The sequence below is a fragment of the Budorcas taxicolor genome, chromosome 6 (assembly GCF_023091745.1).
Source record: "Budorcas taxicolor isolate Tak-1 chromosome 6, Takin1.1, whole genome shotgun sequence".
Lineage (NCBI taxonomy): Eukaryota > Metazoa > Chordata > Mammalia > Artiodactyla > Bovidae > Budorcas > Budorcas taxicolor.
The window spans coordinates 15,374,839-15,394,109 of NC_068915.1; the positions used below are offsets into that span (position 1 = coordinate 15,374,839).

At 36.2% G+C, this 19,271-nt stretch overlaps 1 protein-coding gene across 1 annotated transcript in view; it reads right to left on the reverse strand.

Annotated features, from left to right (window-relative positions):
• ENPEP (glutamyl aminopeptidase) overlaps positions 1-19,271 on the reverse strand; it is an 80,377-nt gene that overhangs the window by 40,754 nt on the left and 20,352 nt on the right. Inside the window, exons 4-10 of the mRNA XM_052642137.1 lie at positions 11,807-11,927; positions 10,350-10,504; positions 10,031-10,144; positions 7,163-7,297; positions 4,785-4,850; positions 2,265-2,330; positions 1,980-2,131 (exon numbers count right to left, since the gene is read on the reverse strand). Coding sequence (XP_052498097.1) covers positions 1,980-2,131; positions 2,265-2,330; positions 4,785-4,850; positions 7,163-7,297; positions 10,031-10,144; positions 10,350-10,504; positions 11,807-11,927 — 809 coding nt within the window. The remainder of the gene's footprint in view (positions 1-1,979; positions 2,132-2,264; positions 2,331-4,784; positions 4,851-7,162; positions 7,298-10,030; positions 10,145-10,349; positions 10,505-11,806; positions 11,928-19,271) is intronic.

A 19,271-nucleotide genomic window follows, 5' to 3' on the forward strand; every position in this document is an offset into this window, starting at 1 on the left:
CTTCATATAAAATACTTCTTCATATAAAATCATTCTACCTGCTTCTTTTTTTTTTTTTGGATCACAATTTTTACATATGGCCTTGATTTTTTTTTCTAATTTTTCTTCTTTACAGTTGACCAAACTGATAGGCCTTCAGCAACCCCTCAATTTTGCCATCCTCCCGATCATGCTGTCTTTTTCCTGCAGCTCACCTAACTCAGCTCCAGTCTTCCTGCTCCTACAGCACTGTGAGCCCACCGGATGGGCACTGACCTGTATTTCCTTCCATGGATCTCCTAGGACTGATACACTGTTTCCTGGATCCTCTGTCTTCCTCTTTTTTTATATATTCGTATTTTTTCTCTCCCTGCTCCAGTTCACCTGGAGTGTAGCCTTAGTAACTTTCTAAGTGCAGCATGTAAAGCATTTTCTGGGGCCGCATGTCAGAGAATGTCCAATGTCCTCACTATGCTGTTACTTTTGGTTTAGGGACTGGGTAGAGAATCAGAGGTTGAAAATATTTTTTGCATCTACATTTTAAATGTCTGCTTTATGTTCTTCTTGTGTTCAGAGTTGTGAATAATTCTAATGTCACAGTACCTCATGTACCCTTATTCTCTGAAATTTCATGAGGCTGTAGCTAAGTATGTTTTGGTTGTTATCATTTTGTACTATGTACTCAATGGGACTTTTTAATCAGAATCCTTTGTCTTTTATTCTTTCTTTGATATAATATGCCCATTAAGTTTCTGTTTTCCTTTTTTGAGAGACTTGTATTAGTTGGTGCTAGGTTTGTTTCATATTTATCTTCTCTTTCACACTTGCCAGTTCTGTATATGCTTGTCCTGTACTTTTAGAGAATTCTGGAAATTTATTTTGAATTGGTCTATTAATTTCTTTGACAACTGAAATTTTAATCTTTCATAGCTCTTTTATATTTTCAGTTTGTCCTTTCAAAAACAATCTGCTCTTAGTTAATGTGTATAAGAGCTTTGATCTCAATATATTTCATAAATTTTTTTATTTCAATTATGTCTGTTATTGAGATGGGTTTATTGTTTGTTCATGTGAGATTTTGACTTTTATGTTTTTTAGATTTTTTTCATGCATCTTGTTATCTTTGATGTTCATTCATGTTTAAGAAAGAAGGACTACATTGATTATTCTTGGTGTCTTGTATTTAACCCCTCTACTGTTGAGAAGAGAGGTATATTTTTGAGACAGACTTCTCCGCTGAACAGGAAGTCTGACTAGAGGCTCTGTGTATGTATGAGTGGAGCTGGCAGCTCCAGCCCATTCAACCTACAAATGCCACGAGGAGGAAAGCTTTTCTCTGAGTGTACCAACCAAATGGGAATTCTTAGCTTTCCTCCACTGTTTTAGTCAATTTGTTCAGGAAAAAAAAAAAGCCCTCTGGGTTTTGCTGGGTCATTGCCAGACTTTTGCGAGCTCTGTGCAGAGGAAAGAATGGCAGTCAGTGAAGGGAAAGTGGAGGGAGAGGGGTCTGGCTAATGCAATGGTCCTGAGTGCAGACTTCAAATTAACTGCCCTACTTTCAACCTCACTTCTCACTCCTGCCGTCCACTCTGAGTGCTGACATTGAGCCCAGGCCCATCTAGGGTAGGGGAAATCAGCTTCCACCTCTGCTCAAGTCTCTTTTCATCTGGCTGCACCTTCTCAGTTTGTTTTCTGTCTATATTCCTCCCTCCCTCCCATCTAGGAACTTCAGAGTTCCTCTCTGTTTTCTTTACTTCTCTGAGTTTATTTCTTTTAGTACTTCTATTTCCTTATTCAGTCACTTCTGGGAAGAATAAGACTTGCATGCACATGCTCAATCCACCATTTTGAACCCAGAGATGACTGAGCTATTTCTAAATGTCTTTATTTCCATAAAGACACTGTGCTTATGAATCAGGTACCGAAGAACAAGTTCTAAATGAATTGCCAGTATTTCCATCAAATTTCTGCTTCCCCTGAAGTACATTATAGAGTCTTACCCAAAAGCTGAATGTGGCTCGGAAGAATTAGCTCTCGAGTCCAACAGAAAGCGTTTCTGTGTGATGTTCTTCATATTGTTCACATTAAGTACAGGGTAACCCATCTGATTGGTCCAGGTGTCCATTACTTCTTTCACTGGGAGATTACTTGCCTAAGATTAAAAAAAAATAGAGAATAATCAATCAACAAATAAGGGAAATAAAAGGATAGAATAATCAGATAAAGAAATGATTGATAAATCATTTGTTAATCAAAGGAATTTTTGAGGATATACTTCTCATTACCTCTTCAAGTGCTGCCCAGAAATCTGAAGTTTTGGCATTCTCAAATTTGTGTTTTTTCAAGTAATTCTGCATGTGAAAGATAAATATTTCAGAAGTCAATGTTTGCTTTTTCCATACTTTCACAACATGAGTGAACCTTTCAACAATCTCATTCTAATGTATAATATAGCAAGTATACCTGGAATGAAAACCAAATGATATTCTGTATGTAAAACATTTCATAACCTATAAAAACACTGTACAAATAATGATTTATTTGTAAAGTATAAGAAATACTTTTTATTATTAATGAGATAATTTTTTTTTTTTTTAGTCTAGTGGAATTGTGAACAGGAGAGGGAAAGTTTAATTTTTTCAGGATATACAATGCAAGGTACTTAAGGACAGTCAACTGTTCAGCAGACAGTCAGCAGACTATAACATTTTTGATCTGGTAGGGAAAAAAGACTCATGATTCTATGATGTTCACGTATTAGTGTTAAACTGTCCACTACCAGCTGTATCCCTTACCTTTATTTACACCAGTAGTGTTTTCTCATCTCAGATACTAGACGGTCCCATCACTCATGAGTGGTTTAAGTGATATGCAAAGATAAAAACTGGTCAGCTTGGCTCTAAGCCAGGGCTCTCAGCAAACTTCTTCCATAAAAAGCTGTAAAGATTTTAAGTGTTGTGAGCCATAAAAGCTCTGTCACAACTACTCAACTCTGCCTCCATAGCCCCAAAGCAGCCAAGATAATATGTAAGTGAGTAATCATGGCTGTCTTCCAGTGAAGCATTATTTATGCACTGATATTTGAATTCCATGCAATGTTCACATGTCATGAAATGTGCTTCTTTTGATTTTTTCCTGCCATTTAAAAATGTAGACATGATTTTCATTTGCAGACCTTACAAAAATGGGTGGTGGACTGGATTTGGCCCACAAGCTGTAGTAGTAATTTGCAGATTTTTGTTCTAAAGAAATGAATATACAGTCTTTGGAATAATAATCATCATGATGATGATAATGGATAAACTGGGGAAATTACTCACTTTAAAGTGTAAGCCTTCATTTTTCAAATATTTTTACAATACAGATACAAAATATTTTTAACTAGAAGTTTCCCCATTTTGTCAGTTCTGGTCCCCAAACCTCTCTGCATATGAGTTTTCAGGGATACTGTGATATCCCTAAAGAAAATTCCTAGTCTTCTAATCTCATAATTGGGCACTACTTGTGGTTCTCCAGGAAACCTTCCAAAATTCCTACTGTAATCTCTTCTCTGTTATACTCTAGAATTGTCCTGTTTAAAATATAGGTGTCTTTGATGGAAACAGAACCTTCTTAAGTGGTCTTTGAATCTTCAAAGAAAATAAACCAGTGGTTGACTTTGTACATATCATTTTCACTCTAAGTTGCTTTAACTTTCAAGACGTGCTATTCCTAAGTCATGTTATCTTCTAAATTCCTTTTTTTAGCCATGGAGAGATAAAACAATATTAGCAGGACTGCTCCAAGATACCTGGGAGAGGGTTGAAAACAGTTTGAAATGCTGCGTTCATGTTTGTTCTTTTGGTTGGTTGCCTGCTCAGCACTGCCACTGGAGGGCAGGCAAAGGAAGGGAGAGGAAACGAAAGGCACATTTTATCAAATTTCGTTCCAGAGTTTTGTATAGATCATTCTTTCTTAGTAAAATAATTGGATACTTGAAACGGTAATGATTATAATCGTAGCTACCTACGTAATGATGATTTTTAGTGAATAGTATCTTCTTAAAATTAATTTAGAGGAACTTCTTTGTATCGTCACAGTTGTCTTGTACTGAGAAACATGCAATCTTGGGACTGAAAGGAACGTTAAAATACTGTTTTATGCGACTCTCACATTTTGGGGGTGAAGGAAACTGGTGTCTAAAGAGGAGAAGAGATTTGCCTGAGATTACAGTGAAGAGAATTCTGAGTCCTGGATCAGTTTGCGTGGTTCTCATCACTGTTGTTACTGTTTTTTAAATTAGTTCCTTGCTTCTTCTGAGTGAGAGGATTGCAGCTTATAGTATAGTAAAAGTAACTAATTTTACCTAGATTAGTGCTTTTGAATATTCTATATTGACATTTGCTTCTTCACTTTGAAAAATTACAATATAGTCATTCTAGTCAAAAGTTCACGATGACCTAGATCTCTCGATAATGGTCCCTCAGTTGTTACTGGTAAGCACAAAATGAAACAAAGTGTTTCTACTACTAATATCTTAGGAAGGGAAAGGACATTTTCCAAGCCCTAGCCCTGTAAAGGATATCAAAAATAACGAAGTAATCTGTTAACTTCTCTGTGAAACTTTGGCTAAGTGACAGTTACAGACCCGATACAGGTAACAGACTGTATGTGAAATCACTTTTTTTGAGTTTGCAATATTATCTATTCCTGAACAAGGAAAGTAAAAGTCAAAGGGGAATTGCCCTTAATTAATCACATATCTTAACATTCACCAGCCACATACCAGTGTAGATTTTAATAGTATTAAAAGTAATAAATCATACCTGACATCCTATTTGAAATTTCTCTGGTGTTATCCAGTTTTCAAGCATTCTCAGAATGGAAGCTCCCTATGATGTAAAAGAATGGCAAGTAAAACTAATAGAGGATATACAAAAGAAACAAATATCAGTGATCTCTATTGGGACTACTATCTCATGACCATATTTGTGGGATAATGTCTTCAAGATGACTCTGCTAAATGGTTATCAATCTGTGATTCTAGGGTGAAAATACCATCTGGCATACCTCCATATCTATGCTTCTAAAATAACTAAAAGGCAGGAAGAAAAGGATACAAGGGCCAGCCTTTCATGAACCTAAGATTCAAATAATTATTGCACTTCACCACATGAACCAGTAGATGGGGCTTTCCTAATGAAAGAGAAACTTGGGGAAAAAAGTATTAAGTCATCTTTGAACAAGGAAACCAATTTCAGGATAAAATTCTGGCAACTTCTTAGGTATATTGGAATAGTTGGGAAAATTATATTTAACAGAGGGGAGTAAACAGTTGAGGGATTAATCAGGTCATATAGTTTAATATAGGTTAGACATATAATTTCTAATATAGATTAGACATATAATTTACTGAAGCCCAGGTGGTGCAGTGGTAAAGAATCTGCCTGCCAATGCAGGAGACACAAGAGATGCAAGTTTAACCCCTGGGTTAGGAAGATTCCCTGGAGAAGGAAATGGCAACTCACTCCAGTATTCTTGCTGGAAACGTCCATGGACAGCAGAGCCTAGACAGTCTATGGAATCGCAAAGAGTCGGACACAACTGAGCACTATCCACACACAAAGACACATAATTTAGGCATGAAACCCTTCTCTTCCAAAATGGTTTATCTTACTTGGTTTTATTTAGTCTGAAGTATCTGATGAATACCTCTGCTCTCTACTTGCTTTTCATATGTTATAAGACTAACTCTAAAACACTTTATTGGTAGATTTAAACGGCTTCCTGGTGGCTTAGTAGTAAAGAATCCACCTGCCACTGCAGGAGACCCGGGTTCGTTCCCTGTGTTGGGAAGATCCCCTGGAGAAGGAAATGACATCCCATTCAATATTCTTGCCTAGGAAATCCCATGGACAGAGGAGCCTGGCAGGCTATAGTCCATGGGGTTGTAAAGAGTCGGACATGACTTAGCGACTAGACAAGAACAACAATAGCCAAAATAGATTTTAAAAATCAATTTTCAAGTAGCTGACCAGAGAAACATTGCTTCCTCATTTGAATTAGCAATTTTTACTGTAATTTATTAAAATATAAGTTATTTTTGTACCTAGTAGAAGGCTAAAGGCTTAGAAACATGTGTTTATTTCTGACCTAATACCTTAAACCCATGGAATACCTGGGACTTAGGAAGAAGGTCATTTAATAAATATAAATGTGTCTCCATGAATTATCAGAATATACTATAAGTAGATTCAAAGTTTTCATTTTAACTGAAAGATAAAAAGAATAATTGACAATGTAAAAGAAAAACGAATAAAGGAAGTCTAAAAATGCCATGAGAATATATGAGAGGGAAAGCCAAAAAATACGACGCTATAAGCTTCAGATACTAATATATGGTATTTTTCATTCAAGCCAATTTTATCTACTATTCATTTTAATAATTATCATAGTTTGTCTTAAATAAAACTTTGAGTATCTCCTAGAACAATAAAATTTATTAGTTTACAGAGGTTTTTGGACAACTTAGTATAGTTGGTAAACCATAAGAAGCTGAGGTAGAAAATTGACTAAAATATGCTGCATACAAATGTGGAATATGTTTAGAAGAGAAGCTACAGGAGAAAAAGTTGTAAGAGAAAATGGGTAGCATGAAACTTTGCGTCACTGTGGATTTTCAACACCTTTCATAGAATTAATGGATAAAAATGCCCCATCTATGACATACTAACAAAAGTCATTCATCTTTAAATCTTATATGAAACTGGATGAAAGTAATTCCTTAAATGGACTGGGATTTAAATACTTACTGGAAGCACTCTACTAGAAAAGGTGTCCATGTATATGGCATTTCTCATTGACTACAGAAAAAGATTTAATGTCATTCAAATAATCAAATCAAATAATTTTAAATTGGATGTTTAAAGTATAAATGTTCAGTTATCAGAATGAGAGCCATTTTAAGCAAAAGTGAAAAGAGAAACTTTAAAAAGAATCTGATTCAGAATTCTGTGACAATGACTAGCACTGATTATTTCCACTGAAAATTGCAAACTGTGGAATATTCTGCACTGGCATAAGCTCTACACTATTTCTCCAAACCCATTAACATAATCTAACCATTCTTACCATTTTTAGGCATTTGCTAAGGAAAAAGCCATTAAACAGGAAGACATTCAAAACAGTGTCATATTTTCCCCACCTTACTATAGGAAATTCCATCAAAAACAGATGTTATTTCATCAGGAGTTGTCACAGTGACTACAATTGGGTGTGAAGATATCAAAGAATCATCCTCCTGCACAGGTAATACATCATCAAGTATTATCTGATCACGCTGAAATGACAATGAACCAAAGAAATACAGCACTTTATACTGGTTTATATATAAAAATATTTATAGAACACAGATTGACTCATGTTATTTAAAGCAAGCATTAGGTGTCCAATTAATCAAATTTTGCATTGATTTTTCTATACTGATTCCATTCCCTTCCTCCACATATAATTCCTTTGACTTTGCCCCTATATGGCTGGCCAAGAAGACACAAGCATTTATAAATTCTGTTTCTGCTATTTCTTTATGACTTTCAGACATGTGCCAAACTTTTGAGGCTCTGTTTCCATATCTGTGCAATAGGAATGATGCTATCACCTCACAAATTTGTCTGAGAAGTAAGGAAGAATATTGATTTGCCAAAAATGGACGTTTTAGGGGTCTTTTCTGCCAACTAATCATTGGAATTTGGATGATTCATTATTGAAGAAAATACTAACTTTTGCATTAGTTCTAATATTTACCTTCTCATTCCAACCCTAGGTTTTCACAGCAAAATAGAGTGGTTGAGAGATCTAGCCCTATAGTAAAGCTTTGTGGATTCAAAGCTCATTTTCTCGACATGTAAGTTTAAGTAATTTCCCTCACTCATTAAATAGGAGTAATGATGGCAGCTACTTTTCAGAAATGTGCAGGGGATTTAATGAGACAATGCATGCAAGCATTTGACATAGTTCTTGGCATACAGTGAAATCTTAGCACATTAGCTGCTGTTATCATTTTGATTCTTAATCAGAATCTGAAATCTAGCTCTAATAAAGCACTACTAATAAAAAATCGAAAGCTTTATTGGTCTTACTTAATCAAAAAATATTTCCAAAAGGGAGGATGCTATATTGGTTTACATTTTACAAGTTTGTGAATTCCATTTATGATAGGCAGGATACTATTGTCAAATGATGACTGTCAGTCAAGATAATTTGATTTAAATTTTAATTTTTATGTCCCTAAAATGTTTTGATAAGAAGAAAGAATCTTATTCTCAATGTCAGTAAATTTGACTCTAGTCTTGGTTGTGTTACCAACTGTCTATGTAATATTGCAAACTTATATTACCTTCCTGGGCATCAGAGTTCTCACCTGTGAAATAAGGCTCCACTATTGTGGTACTTAGCAAGCTTTCTTACAATGCATCTTTGTTCATCTATCCCCTTCACCACCAGACCCTAAATTGGGAGCTTTTATAAGGGCAGGAAGTGTGTGTGTGTTTTATTTAGTTTTGAGACCTCTGTAGTGTTCATAGAATGAAGAATGAATGAATGGATGAAGAATGAATGAGTTGGATCATATGATTACATTTCATTTAAGAACTGAATACTAAATTGTTCTAATATTTAATTGGTGTTTTTGAAACACTAAATATTAAATGTTAAAATATTACATATTTATTATGCATAATATAGCAATATTAAAATGTTATAATTTCTTATATCTTGATATATAGAGGGTTACTTTATAAAAAGTAAAGGACAAAAGAACTTTTCATTTATATAGTTTAATTTCAACAAATTACAAAATCAGCATTTTTCAACATAAATGAATGGTCTTCAGCTAGGGGAATTTTGTCCCCTAGGTGACATATGAAAATATGTGGGGAAATTTTGGTTTTACAATTGGGATGGAGATTTACCCAAATCTAGTAGATACAGGCCAGGGATGCTGATAAATAGCCTACAATACATAGAATACCCCCACAACAAAGAAATATCTGGCCCAATAGTTCCAGATGAAAAATTCTGATGTAGATTAAATTTTAAGGAAGCAATTGTTGCAAATTAACTTTTTTAGTTTTTGAACCAGGTTGTGCAGACTTGAAGTACTTCGGGCATATAACGGTCTTCTCATTCTGTCCAGTAGAGGGCAGTTGTCTGTACAGTAGACAACCTTCTGTGACATTTCTTTCACATGCTTACACTTTTACATGTACAAACTGATAAGCATATGCTTTCCCTGGTGGCTCAGATGGTAAAGTGTCTGCCTGCAATGTGGGAGACCCGGGTTTGATTCCTGGGTCGGGAAGATCCCCTGGAGATACTTACATCATGTAAATATACTTGAAAACAGATATAGCTTTTCAGGAAAACAGTATCTGTAGAGTTCATAGAAGCCTCTGTTCCAGGCCCCTCGGGGACACACAGTTAATAATAGTAATTACCTGTACATTTTTCGGGGCGCCTTTAAGCTTACGAGATAGAGAACAATGTTCTTTAATGGAAGAGAGAATGGACTCAGAGAGCGTATATAACTTGCTCAAGGTCACATTCCCTGTAACACACCTTAAAATGATTCATCCAGGATTTAAACCTGAGTCTAACTACTAAGTTTATGTGCTTATCTCTTTGCCATTTATCTCTTTGCCATCATTTCAGCAAACTGTGTAAGGGAAGTCATTTATAAAATTAGGCTTAGACATTTTTCAAAGGGTTAGAACTACGGATACTTTCTTGAACACAGAGTTCACTCTGTTTAAGCTGGACATTTTTTCCTGCCTTGGCATGTGTTCTTGAATGACTACCAATGACATCCTAGGCTTGTGGTGTTCAGTTGCTTGGGTGTAGGCTCTGAGCATGGTACAGTCACTGGAGCCAGCTGGCTCCACCCCGTCCTCCCAGCACAGTTCCCAGTTCAGTACTGCACATGGTCCCTAACTCAGGGCCACTGTCCTAGTCCAAAGTCCCCAGTCTGCTTGGCACGAGCAAAATAGAGATTGAAGTTTACGTGTTTCAAGCTTACCATTTGCCAGTCTTTTTCTGCATGGTCTACTCCCAGGTACTCAAAGAAGGAAGCAAATCCTTCATTTAGCCACAAGTCTTCCCACCATTCCATGGTCACAATATTTCCAAACCACTGCAATTATCAGCAATAAAGAGATAGTTAGATTCCCATGCCTATGGTACAGAGGCTGAGAAATTTTCAATATAGTAATTTGTTCATGCAAGTTTTGTAATGACACAGAAGTATTTATTTCCTGCTTTATTTCTCCCTAGTTTATTATTTACTCAGCATTTATTTCCTGCTTTATTTCTCCCTAGTTGGTGCTAAGATTCTATACCTGATGCACAAGCTCATGGGCTATCACAGCAGCCACCCTCTGTTTGTTTGATGAGGCAGATTCATCAGGGTCATAAAGCAGGTTTGTTTCTCTGTAAGTGATGAGTCCCCAGTTCTCCATAGCCCCAGTGCCGAAATCTGGAATAGCAATTTTATCTATGGAAAAAGAGTCCAGTGAGAAATACATTCTTTCCATTCTGTTCATAACATTTCTTACCAAATTAAGTTCTTTAGATGAATGCTTTTTAACAGGCTAAAAATAATTTCTCAGAGTGAAAAACAATCATCTATTTGTATAAACTTTTTAGTCTTTAACGTGCTCAAAATTTCCATGGGACTTTTTCTGTTGACTCCAGAAATCAGTGTCTTTTATTTCTTAAGGATATGATCGGCAATGCTCTTTTCAAGTCCTCTATAATTTTATGTCTTCTGTTTCTTTCTGTATTTCATTTTTATTTGCTTTTTTTCCCAAGCATCTGTTTTGGAGGATATGCTTGTAAGGAATAAATTGGTGAGAATTCCACTTTCCAGGTTATCGTGAGTGGTACAAGAGAAATAAACAGAAAAAGACTTTTAAATTAATGTGCTTAATATTTTATTAGATATTATGCTGATTTTTGTGAAGTATTTCTCTTCCCGTCTCCTTCTCTGATGGTTGTGAAGCAATCAAAAGAAAGTGAGGAGGAGCTTCCACAAAGTTTTTCAGAGCCATAGCCATTCCCATGCAGAGAATTTGGCATTCCAGTTGCTTTGCATTGGTAATTTATTAAAGTAAGGGCAGAAACAGAAAAAGAGAAAGTCAGTTGTTGGTTGGTTGGTTTTTTTGTTGTTGTCTTCATTTCATCCCTACAGTCATCTGTATGGGTGTTACATTTACAGTCTTTGCTAATACCACTTGAACTTACTAATAAAGTGTTTCTGATTATAGCACTGTTTTTATTTTCAAAAGAAAACATGTTCCCCCATCCTTCATATTAGAAAAAATATTTATGGTAGGAGCACCAGCTCATTTCAACTGCTGGAGAATCTAGAATTAGTCTTGTACAACAATGGAAAGACTGGAAATACATAAGACTCTGACAGCATTATTTATCCATATTGTTTATTAACTCGCTGATGGTAGAGAGGCAATGTAAGCTATTGGGATGGGTACTAATTTTGATATCAACAAATTTAGGTTGCTCTTTCTGGCTCAATCATTGTCTGTAGTTTAATCTTTATTTGGAAATAAAATACTGTACATTTATCAGGTAAGAAGAGAGACTAGACATTACTCTTGGAGGAATCCAGAATGAATCTTTCAGCATCCAGTAAGTATTAGACAAATAGTATAGGCATATGATTAAAAGACTAATGAATAACCATTAACTTGGGATGCTAAAAGTAGAGGAAGTGAGTTAACTCAGGTGAAAACAAAGGCAATATTAAAAATAAGAAAATTTTAAAAATGGTTCTCACCTAATTTAGGAAGAGAATAATTCATAGCAAAGTAGTCTTCAAAATAGTCAAACACACTTTTAGTTATGTTTGCAGCATATTCGGCTGTGTGCTTTTGCTCTGGCTGGACATATATAGTGAGCTATTAAAAAAACAGAAAACTTCAGTGAAAATTCTTCATTTGGTAAAACACAAAAACTATGATACATGACTTAGTAGAAAGAAGGTGAGCTTTGGAGGCAGACAAGTCTAATTGAATCCTCGTTCTGCATGGCCTTGGGCAAATCACTTCACATCTCTGAGACTCAGGTGTGAAGGAGAATACTGTCTAACTCACTGAGTACTTTCATCAAGGACTGTAAATAACATAAGACACAATGGTTGGCATAGTGTATGACATATTTGTAAAATATTTTTTTTTCCACTTAGAGCATATATTGTCATCTTAATATTTATGTATCTATCTATCTGTGTATCTCTGTGTAATTTGTCTTTGAGGAAATAAGGCATGATTTTTTTTTATCTAAAGAGCCCTTACATGCATGTTTTCCATTTATGCTTTTCTATCCATTGCCATCAAATTACCCTTTTGATATTTTAACTGTTCTACTCCCAGAGTCTAAAATACAGTGATTCAAAATTTTCTTAAGAGGGAGGCATCTTGATAAGCTACATCTCTAAATACCCAGGATATTATTTTATGCCATGACATAATTTATAAATCAAAGCAAGGATAGACTTTTTACTCCCCAGTTCTAAGCATGTATAACCCGGAGTATCCAGCACAATATTGGAAGAGAAAAACAATATTGAAAAATTGATACTATCTGACTTCAAGACTTACTGTAATGCTACAGTAATCAAGACAATGTGGTATTAACAAAACAATGGAAAAACAGATCAGTACAAGACAATAGAGAGCCTAGAAATAGACTCGCATAAAAATAGGCAACTGTAATTTGACAGAGGAGTAAAGGCAACACATCGGAGCACAGAGAGTCTCAAGAAATGATGCTGGAATAACTGAACATCCACATGGAAAAAAGTGAATATAGACACAGCCCTTATAACCATCACAAATATTAACTTAAAATTGATTGCATACCTAAATATAAAACACAAAGCTATAAAACGTCTTAAAGATAACATGCAAAATCTATCAATAGATGATGTTGGATATGAAGGTGATTTCTTATTTTCAACACCAAAGGCATAAACTATGAAAGAAAAGCTGATAAGCTGGGCTTCATTAAAACTTTTGCTCTGTGAAAGGCAGTATCAAGAGAATGAGAAGATAAGGCATAAACTGGGAGGAAATATTTATGAAAGGTCCATTTGATGATTAATTATTATCCAAAATATACAAAGAACTCTTAAAACTCAACAGGAAGAAAGCAAACAACCTAATTTAAAAAAAATGGGCCAAAGGCCTTAACAGACACCTCACCAGGGAAGATATACATATGGCAAGTAAGTATGTGAAAAGCTGATTCATATCATATTCATCAAGGAGATGCAAATTAAAATAACAATGAGATACCACTACAAACTTACTATAATGCCAAAATTCAAAACACGGACGACAGCAGATGCTGATGAGGATGTGAAGCAACAGGAACTCCTATTGCTGGTGAGAAACAAAATGGTACAGCTACTCTGGAAGACAGTTTTGGCAGTTTCTTATAAAATTAAACCTACTTTTACCATATGGCCCAACAATTGTGCTCCTTTGCATTTACCCAAAGGTGTTTAAAACATACCTTGCACAAAAAATGTTTGTAGCAGCATTAGTCATAATTGCCAAAACTCGGAAGCACCCAAGATGTCTCTCGTGTACCACATAAACTGTGAACAATGGAATATTATACAGTGCTAAAAAGAAATTAACTATGAAACCATCACAAAAAAACAGGGAGGAACCTTAAATGCATATTTCTAAATGAAAGAAACCAATCAGAAAGGGCTACATACTGTATGATTCCAGCTATATGACATTTTGGAAGAGTTAAAGCTATGGAGACAGTAAAGAGATCAGTGGTGGACAGGCTGAGGGGTGAAGGGTAGAGAGATTAATAGATAGAGCACAGATTTTTAGAGCAGTGAAAATACTCTGCATGATGTATTGATGGATATTTGTCATTATACATTTGACTACATAGAATATACATAGAATATACAACACCAAGAATGACCCCTAAGGTAAACTATGGACTTTGGATATTATGATGGCTCGATATAGCTTCATCCTTGGTAGCAAATGTACTGTCTGGAGGAGGTGTATTAATAATGAGGAAGGGTATGCATATGTGGGAACCGGTGGGGGGGAGGTTATATAAATCTTTGTACCTTCCTCATTTAGTTGTAAACCTAAAACTGCTCTAAGAAAGCAGTCTTAACAAAGTTTGTGAGGAATTCAAATGAACTGTATTTGTTGAACTTGAGGCCTGATTCTAAAACCTCAAATAAAGCAAAAGATGCAGCCATCTGGTAAGTTTAAGCCTGTCTACCAAACTGGAGCTGGGGCCTCATCACTCTTTAATAATGAAAAATGAAAAATTAGGCCTACTCTTTTCCTTTTTATTATTTCAAATGCATTGTTAGTTTTGCTATTCTTTTGGGCTTACCCCTTTAGCCGTCTTTTCTTAGAAGTGAACAATAAGAAAGATCCAATAATTTAAGGGGTGTTTCTAAAATCATCTTAAATTACCAGTGGTTAGTGTTCTCCCAGATACTGGGTGATTAACATTCTTGCTTTATTTGCATAAATAAAATTGTATTCATCTTCATCTCCAAAGCCTACAAAGTTCACTCATTTATCATCCTTTCTTTTAAATTTCATTTTTATTTATTTTTAAGTTTTCCAGAAGAGGTGGTACATTTCCTTACTGCTGCTGCTCTCCTGTTCTCTTTGTGAACGACAGCATGCATTTTCCAAGACGGTAAGTAAAACCAAGGATCCCGTTGGTGGTCGCTGAACAAAGTGAAGGTAATTGCCCCCTATGAAATCAAAACCATCATGTTCATATGGCATGACCATGTCGTAAACTGAGATTCTCAGAATTTTTCACCAGTAAACTGATTAGTATGTCAGGACTTCCTCAGACTTTCTGTTCTCTTCTGTTAAAAATGTCAGAAATGGTAGTTTCTCTTGACTCACCGTGCTGTCATCTACACACTCTGCACATTTATGTTGCCCATAATATTTGGAGAGTGAAACAGGGTTGAAAAAGAGGAAGAGGAGATAACAGGCAGGTCTCCCCATTAGGTGGAGCAGTGGGGAGGAGAAAGGCTCTGTGCTTTTTCTGCCAGTACCATGCTGGTAGACTGACTTCCTTCAATCAGAAGGCTTCTGAGACAATGTGATCAGGTTTTCCTTACTCTCCATATTTCTGTTGCCAGCAGCAACAGGCATGCAGTGTCCTTTAATAGAGTTGTGTTCATGTAAACCCAATAAAAATAAAAGTAGCCTTTATTTTAAAGTGACCTTTATTTTGATGCATCATCTTTTTTAACCCTGAGATATGGTCATATTTGATCAACTTTGTTCAACTGAGATAAGCTGAGATAAGCAATTTGATCAACTGAGATAAGCAATCACAGAATATAAAGACATTAACCTTGTTAGAGTATTAGCCAGAGCATATCTGTGTGTCCTATCTGCTCTATATCACAAACATATTTTTATTTTAAAGATTCCTTTCTGCAGCCTTTGGTAGGAGTAGCTAACTCCCCTCCATCATCTGCTAAGCTTCAGCACTTCTGTCCATGATAAAGTTCAGTCAGTTACTCCTGAATTGTCATTGCTTTGTAACAAACTATTGTTCTAAGTTTACATGCCTGCTTCACTGAGATGATTCTTTAAGCATGTGACTAACCATATTGAAATAGCATGGGGTGAGGAAGGAGATATACATGTATATTCTTTCTTCTTAATTTCTATAAAGTCACATATGCCTTTATTATTTAAAGATTTTATTAAAGGCTAAATATAAAGGTTTTATATAAGCTTAATAACTACAACTATCTATGAAGTTTGTAAGTCTTCAAGAACCTACCTAACTTGAATGCATATATTTCGTTTTTAGATACTAAATTCTCTAAGTGGACTAAATTACTGAGATATACCACTGTTGGATACTATTGGCGTAGTAGTGTTAATCGCTCAGTTGTGTCTGATTCTTTGCAACCCCGTGGACTGTAGCCCAACAGGCTCCTCTGTCCATGGGATTTCCCAGGCAAGAATACTGGAGTGGGGTGCCATTTCCTTCTCCAAGGGATCTTCCCAACCCAGGGATCGAAATTGGGTCTCCGGCATTGCAGGCAGATTCTTTACCATTTGAGCTACAGGGAAGACCTGTTGGATACTATGAAAGTGAAAGTGAAGTCGCTCAGTCGTGTCCGACTCCTTGTGACCCTGTGGACTGTAGCCCACCAGGCTCCTCTGTCCATGGGATTCTCCAGGCAAGAATACTGGAGTGGGCTGCCATTTCCTTCTCCAGGAGATATTCCTGACCCAGGGATGGAACCCAGGTCTCCTGCATTGCAGGCAGATGCTTTAACCTCTCAGCCACCAGGGAAGCCCCTTAGGCATAACTCAAAACACTGAATCTATTGAGCTAGCATCAGATGTAAAATCTGTGCTTCCTGAAGCCCATATGCACTTGATTATTCTTTTGGGAGGTGTGCTTCATCTGTTTTGTCAATGTTGTTGTTGTTGCCTTTCTCTTATCACATGGGAACCCTACCCAAGAAGGCTTTTAGAGTTGTTAATATTATCCCTTTAATCAAGGGTCTCCAGAAATTTGAGAGATGGAATTTAAGTCCACAAGAATTTATTCTAATTGGTTGCCACTACTTCTTTTATGTGTAATCATTATGGTTAATTATTAGTCTTACTGAGTACTTAAAAATTTCCAGGTAATGTGACACTTACCATGCACATCAATCCTATTAATCTAGACTATTAATAATGATCATAAAATATAATATTTTGCATCACTAATGATATCTTTACTCCAGTGCTTTCATTAGCCCAGTTTCCACGATTACAGAATCCAATGAGTTTTGAAAATCCAAAGTTTTGTTTTTAATATGTTCTCAGCAAATTAATTTGGTGGTATCATCTGACCTGAACTGAGAGGAACTTTTTTTAAATAACTTATTTTTCTCACTACAAAAGTATTGCTGTAGAAACACTTTTATTTGATCATAAGGAGCTACCCCCAAGATCCCACTGCAGTTACTCAATAATACTCAATATCTGTACATATTGCCTTTCACAAATCTGAAAATTTCTGAATTCCAACATGCAACTAATCCCAAAAATTTTAGATAAGAATTGTAAACTTGTATCTCAAATTTTAGAGTTTGAAGAGTTTTAAAAGTAAACTTCCAATTGTATATATGAGGAAAATGTATACACAAGAGAAATGAAGATGAAACTGACACTAAACTTCAGCACCAAGTTTGTTTTTTACTATATTGTACTGCTTCTTTTCTCTACTGCTAAGAATGAAGCCTGACTTTCCCGAGTTACAAAATAGAGTTAACAACAGTACGTAACTAATAGTTAATGTGAGCATTAAATAAGCTAATGCATAAGCAATACTTGACACATAATAGTTTTCATGTGTTCCATCAAGAACATTTGTATCATCAGAGATAATACATTAAATGATTATCCCCTGTAATTTTCTTTGTCCATACTTCCTTATATGTGGGATATCCACCCTGTGGTACCCACATTACCATTAGGAATACTAGGAGAATGAAGAGGGAAAAAATAAAACATTAAGTTTTCAAAGTTCAGAATAGGCTTTTCACACCCATACAAATAAATTTGAAAGCCAAAACCTTTTGATTTGCAAGAGCCTGGTTGGAAAAGGCTTTAGCAATAAAAACAGAAGGCAAGAAAAAAAGTAAACCACAGAGTTTATGCTTTAACAATAGATTGGAAAGAGAGTGGAGGCAAGTCCAGAGGGCTGTGTGTCAATGAGTAACCCCAGGAGAGGGGTAGTAAGGTTGAAGGGGCAAGACTCTGGAAGGGTGTCTTAGAGTCTGAGACAAAGGCACTGAACTTGGAAAGACCATGTGAACAAAAAGGAATCAAACTGAACAGATGCTTCTAGCCACTACCACCTAGTCAGAAGTCCAGCCAGTGCCTGCAGGGTCCCCACCACCACCTGTGAGCCCTGCAGGCCCGCTGGGCCTGGGACCATGTTTTTGTTGTCCTTGTCTGCTGAGTATCTTCTATGGACAGAGATGACCAAATATCCAAGTAGGATTCTAAGTCTGTTGTTTATCTGTTTACACCTCTTATCCCAGCATAATTAATAACACCTCTATTATTTATATTCTATAAATAATAAAATATTTGGTCACTCTACCCATTGACAACAACCTGTCTTTCCACTGCCGATCATCCGTCAGACTTAGCACCTGTTCATCTCTTGAGATTTTTCCATCTTATCTGAATTGTTCCGGATAGACACACTCCTTTTATGTGGCCCATGACTCTTGCAGAGCCCCCTGTTTTTGTGTTTTCTGTTTTAGAAGGTGAGATCTTTGGCACCAAAGGGATGGTGTGATCAAAGACCTTAAAACACAGTTGGGTGACAGTGGACAGTGGTGACCACCTATGTTTCACATGTCCATTGAGGTATAGATGTTTTAGCATATTTCACTCCCTTTAGGACCTAGCATACTATTTGTGCACATAGTAGGTGCTCAATAAAGACTGACAAAATGTTGGGGGAACCTCAGTTTTATTATCAATGTTGATGTAGCCAGGATGAGAAGGAGAAAAGAATTTGATATTGTTTTTAATTCTGTAAATGCATGTTTAAGTTACATAGTTAGTATTACTGGATGCCATCAATATGTTTAATTTTATAACTTTGCATGTGTGCTAATTTGCTTCAGTCATGTCCAGCTCTTTGTGACCCTATGGACCGTAGCCTGCCAGGCTCCTCTGTCCATGGGATTTTCCAGGCAAGAATACTGGAGTGGGTTGGTTGCCATGCCCTTCTCCAGGGGATCTTCCCAACCCAGAGATCTAACCCATGTCTCTTAGTCACCTGCATTGGCAGGTGGGTTCTTTACCACTAGCACCATCGGGGAAGCATGTCCTTCTAAATATTCTTCCAGCAGTAGATAGAAATTTGGGGAGGAGGAATACTTAGTAGAAAGGAATTGTGATGTTTTGGTTCTTTTCAAGTTTTGTTTGTGATCCTGCTTTATCACAGGAATGTGATAAATTCTTCCTAAATTTTAGATTGTCCCTTATCCATCGATAAATTATTATAAATATGGAAAACCTTGGCTTGAAGTCTGGGTGACTCAGGACTGTATTATTGCTGTGGCTTTGCAGTTTCAACGTGCGTTCAGAACGTTGAGTCCCAGAGCTCAGCAGCCATGAGGTACTGTTTGAGAAGCAGCCCAGCATCATCACTTAGGTTACACAGAACACTTACTGGCAGCTCACTTC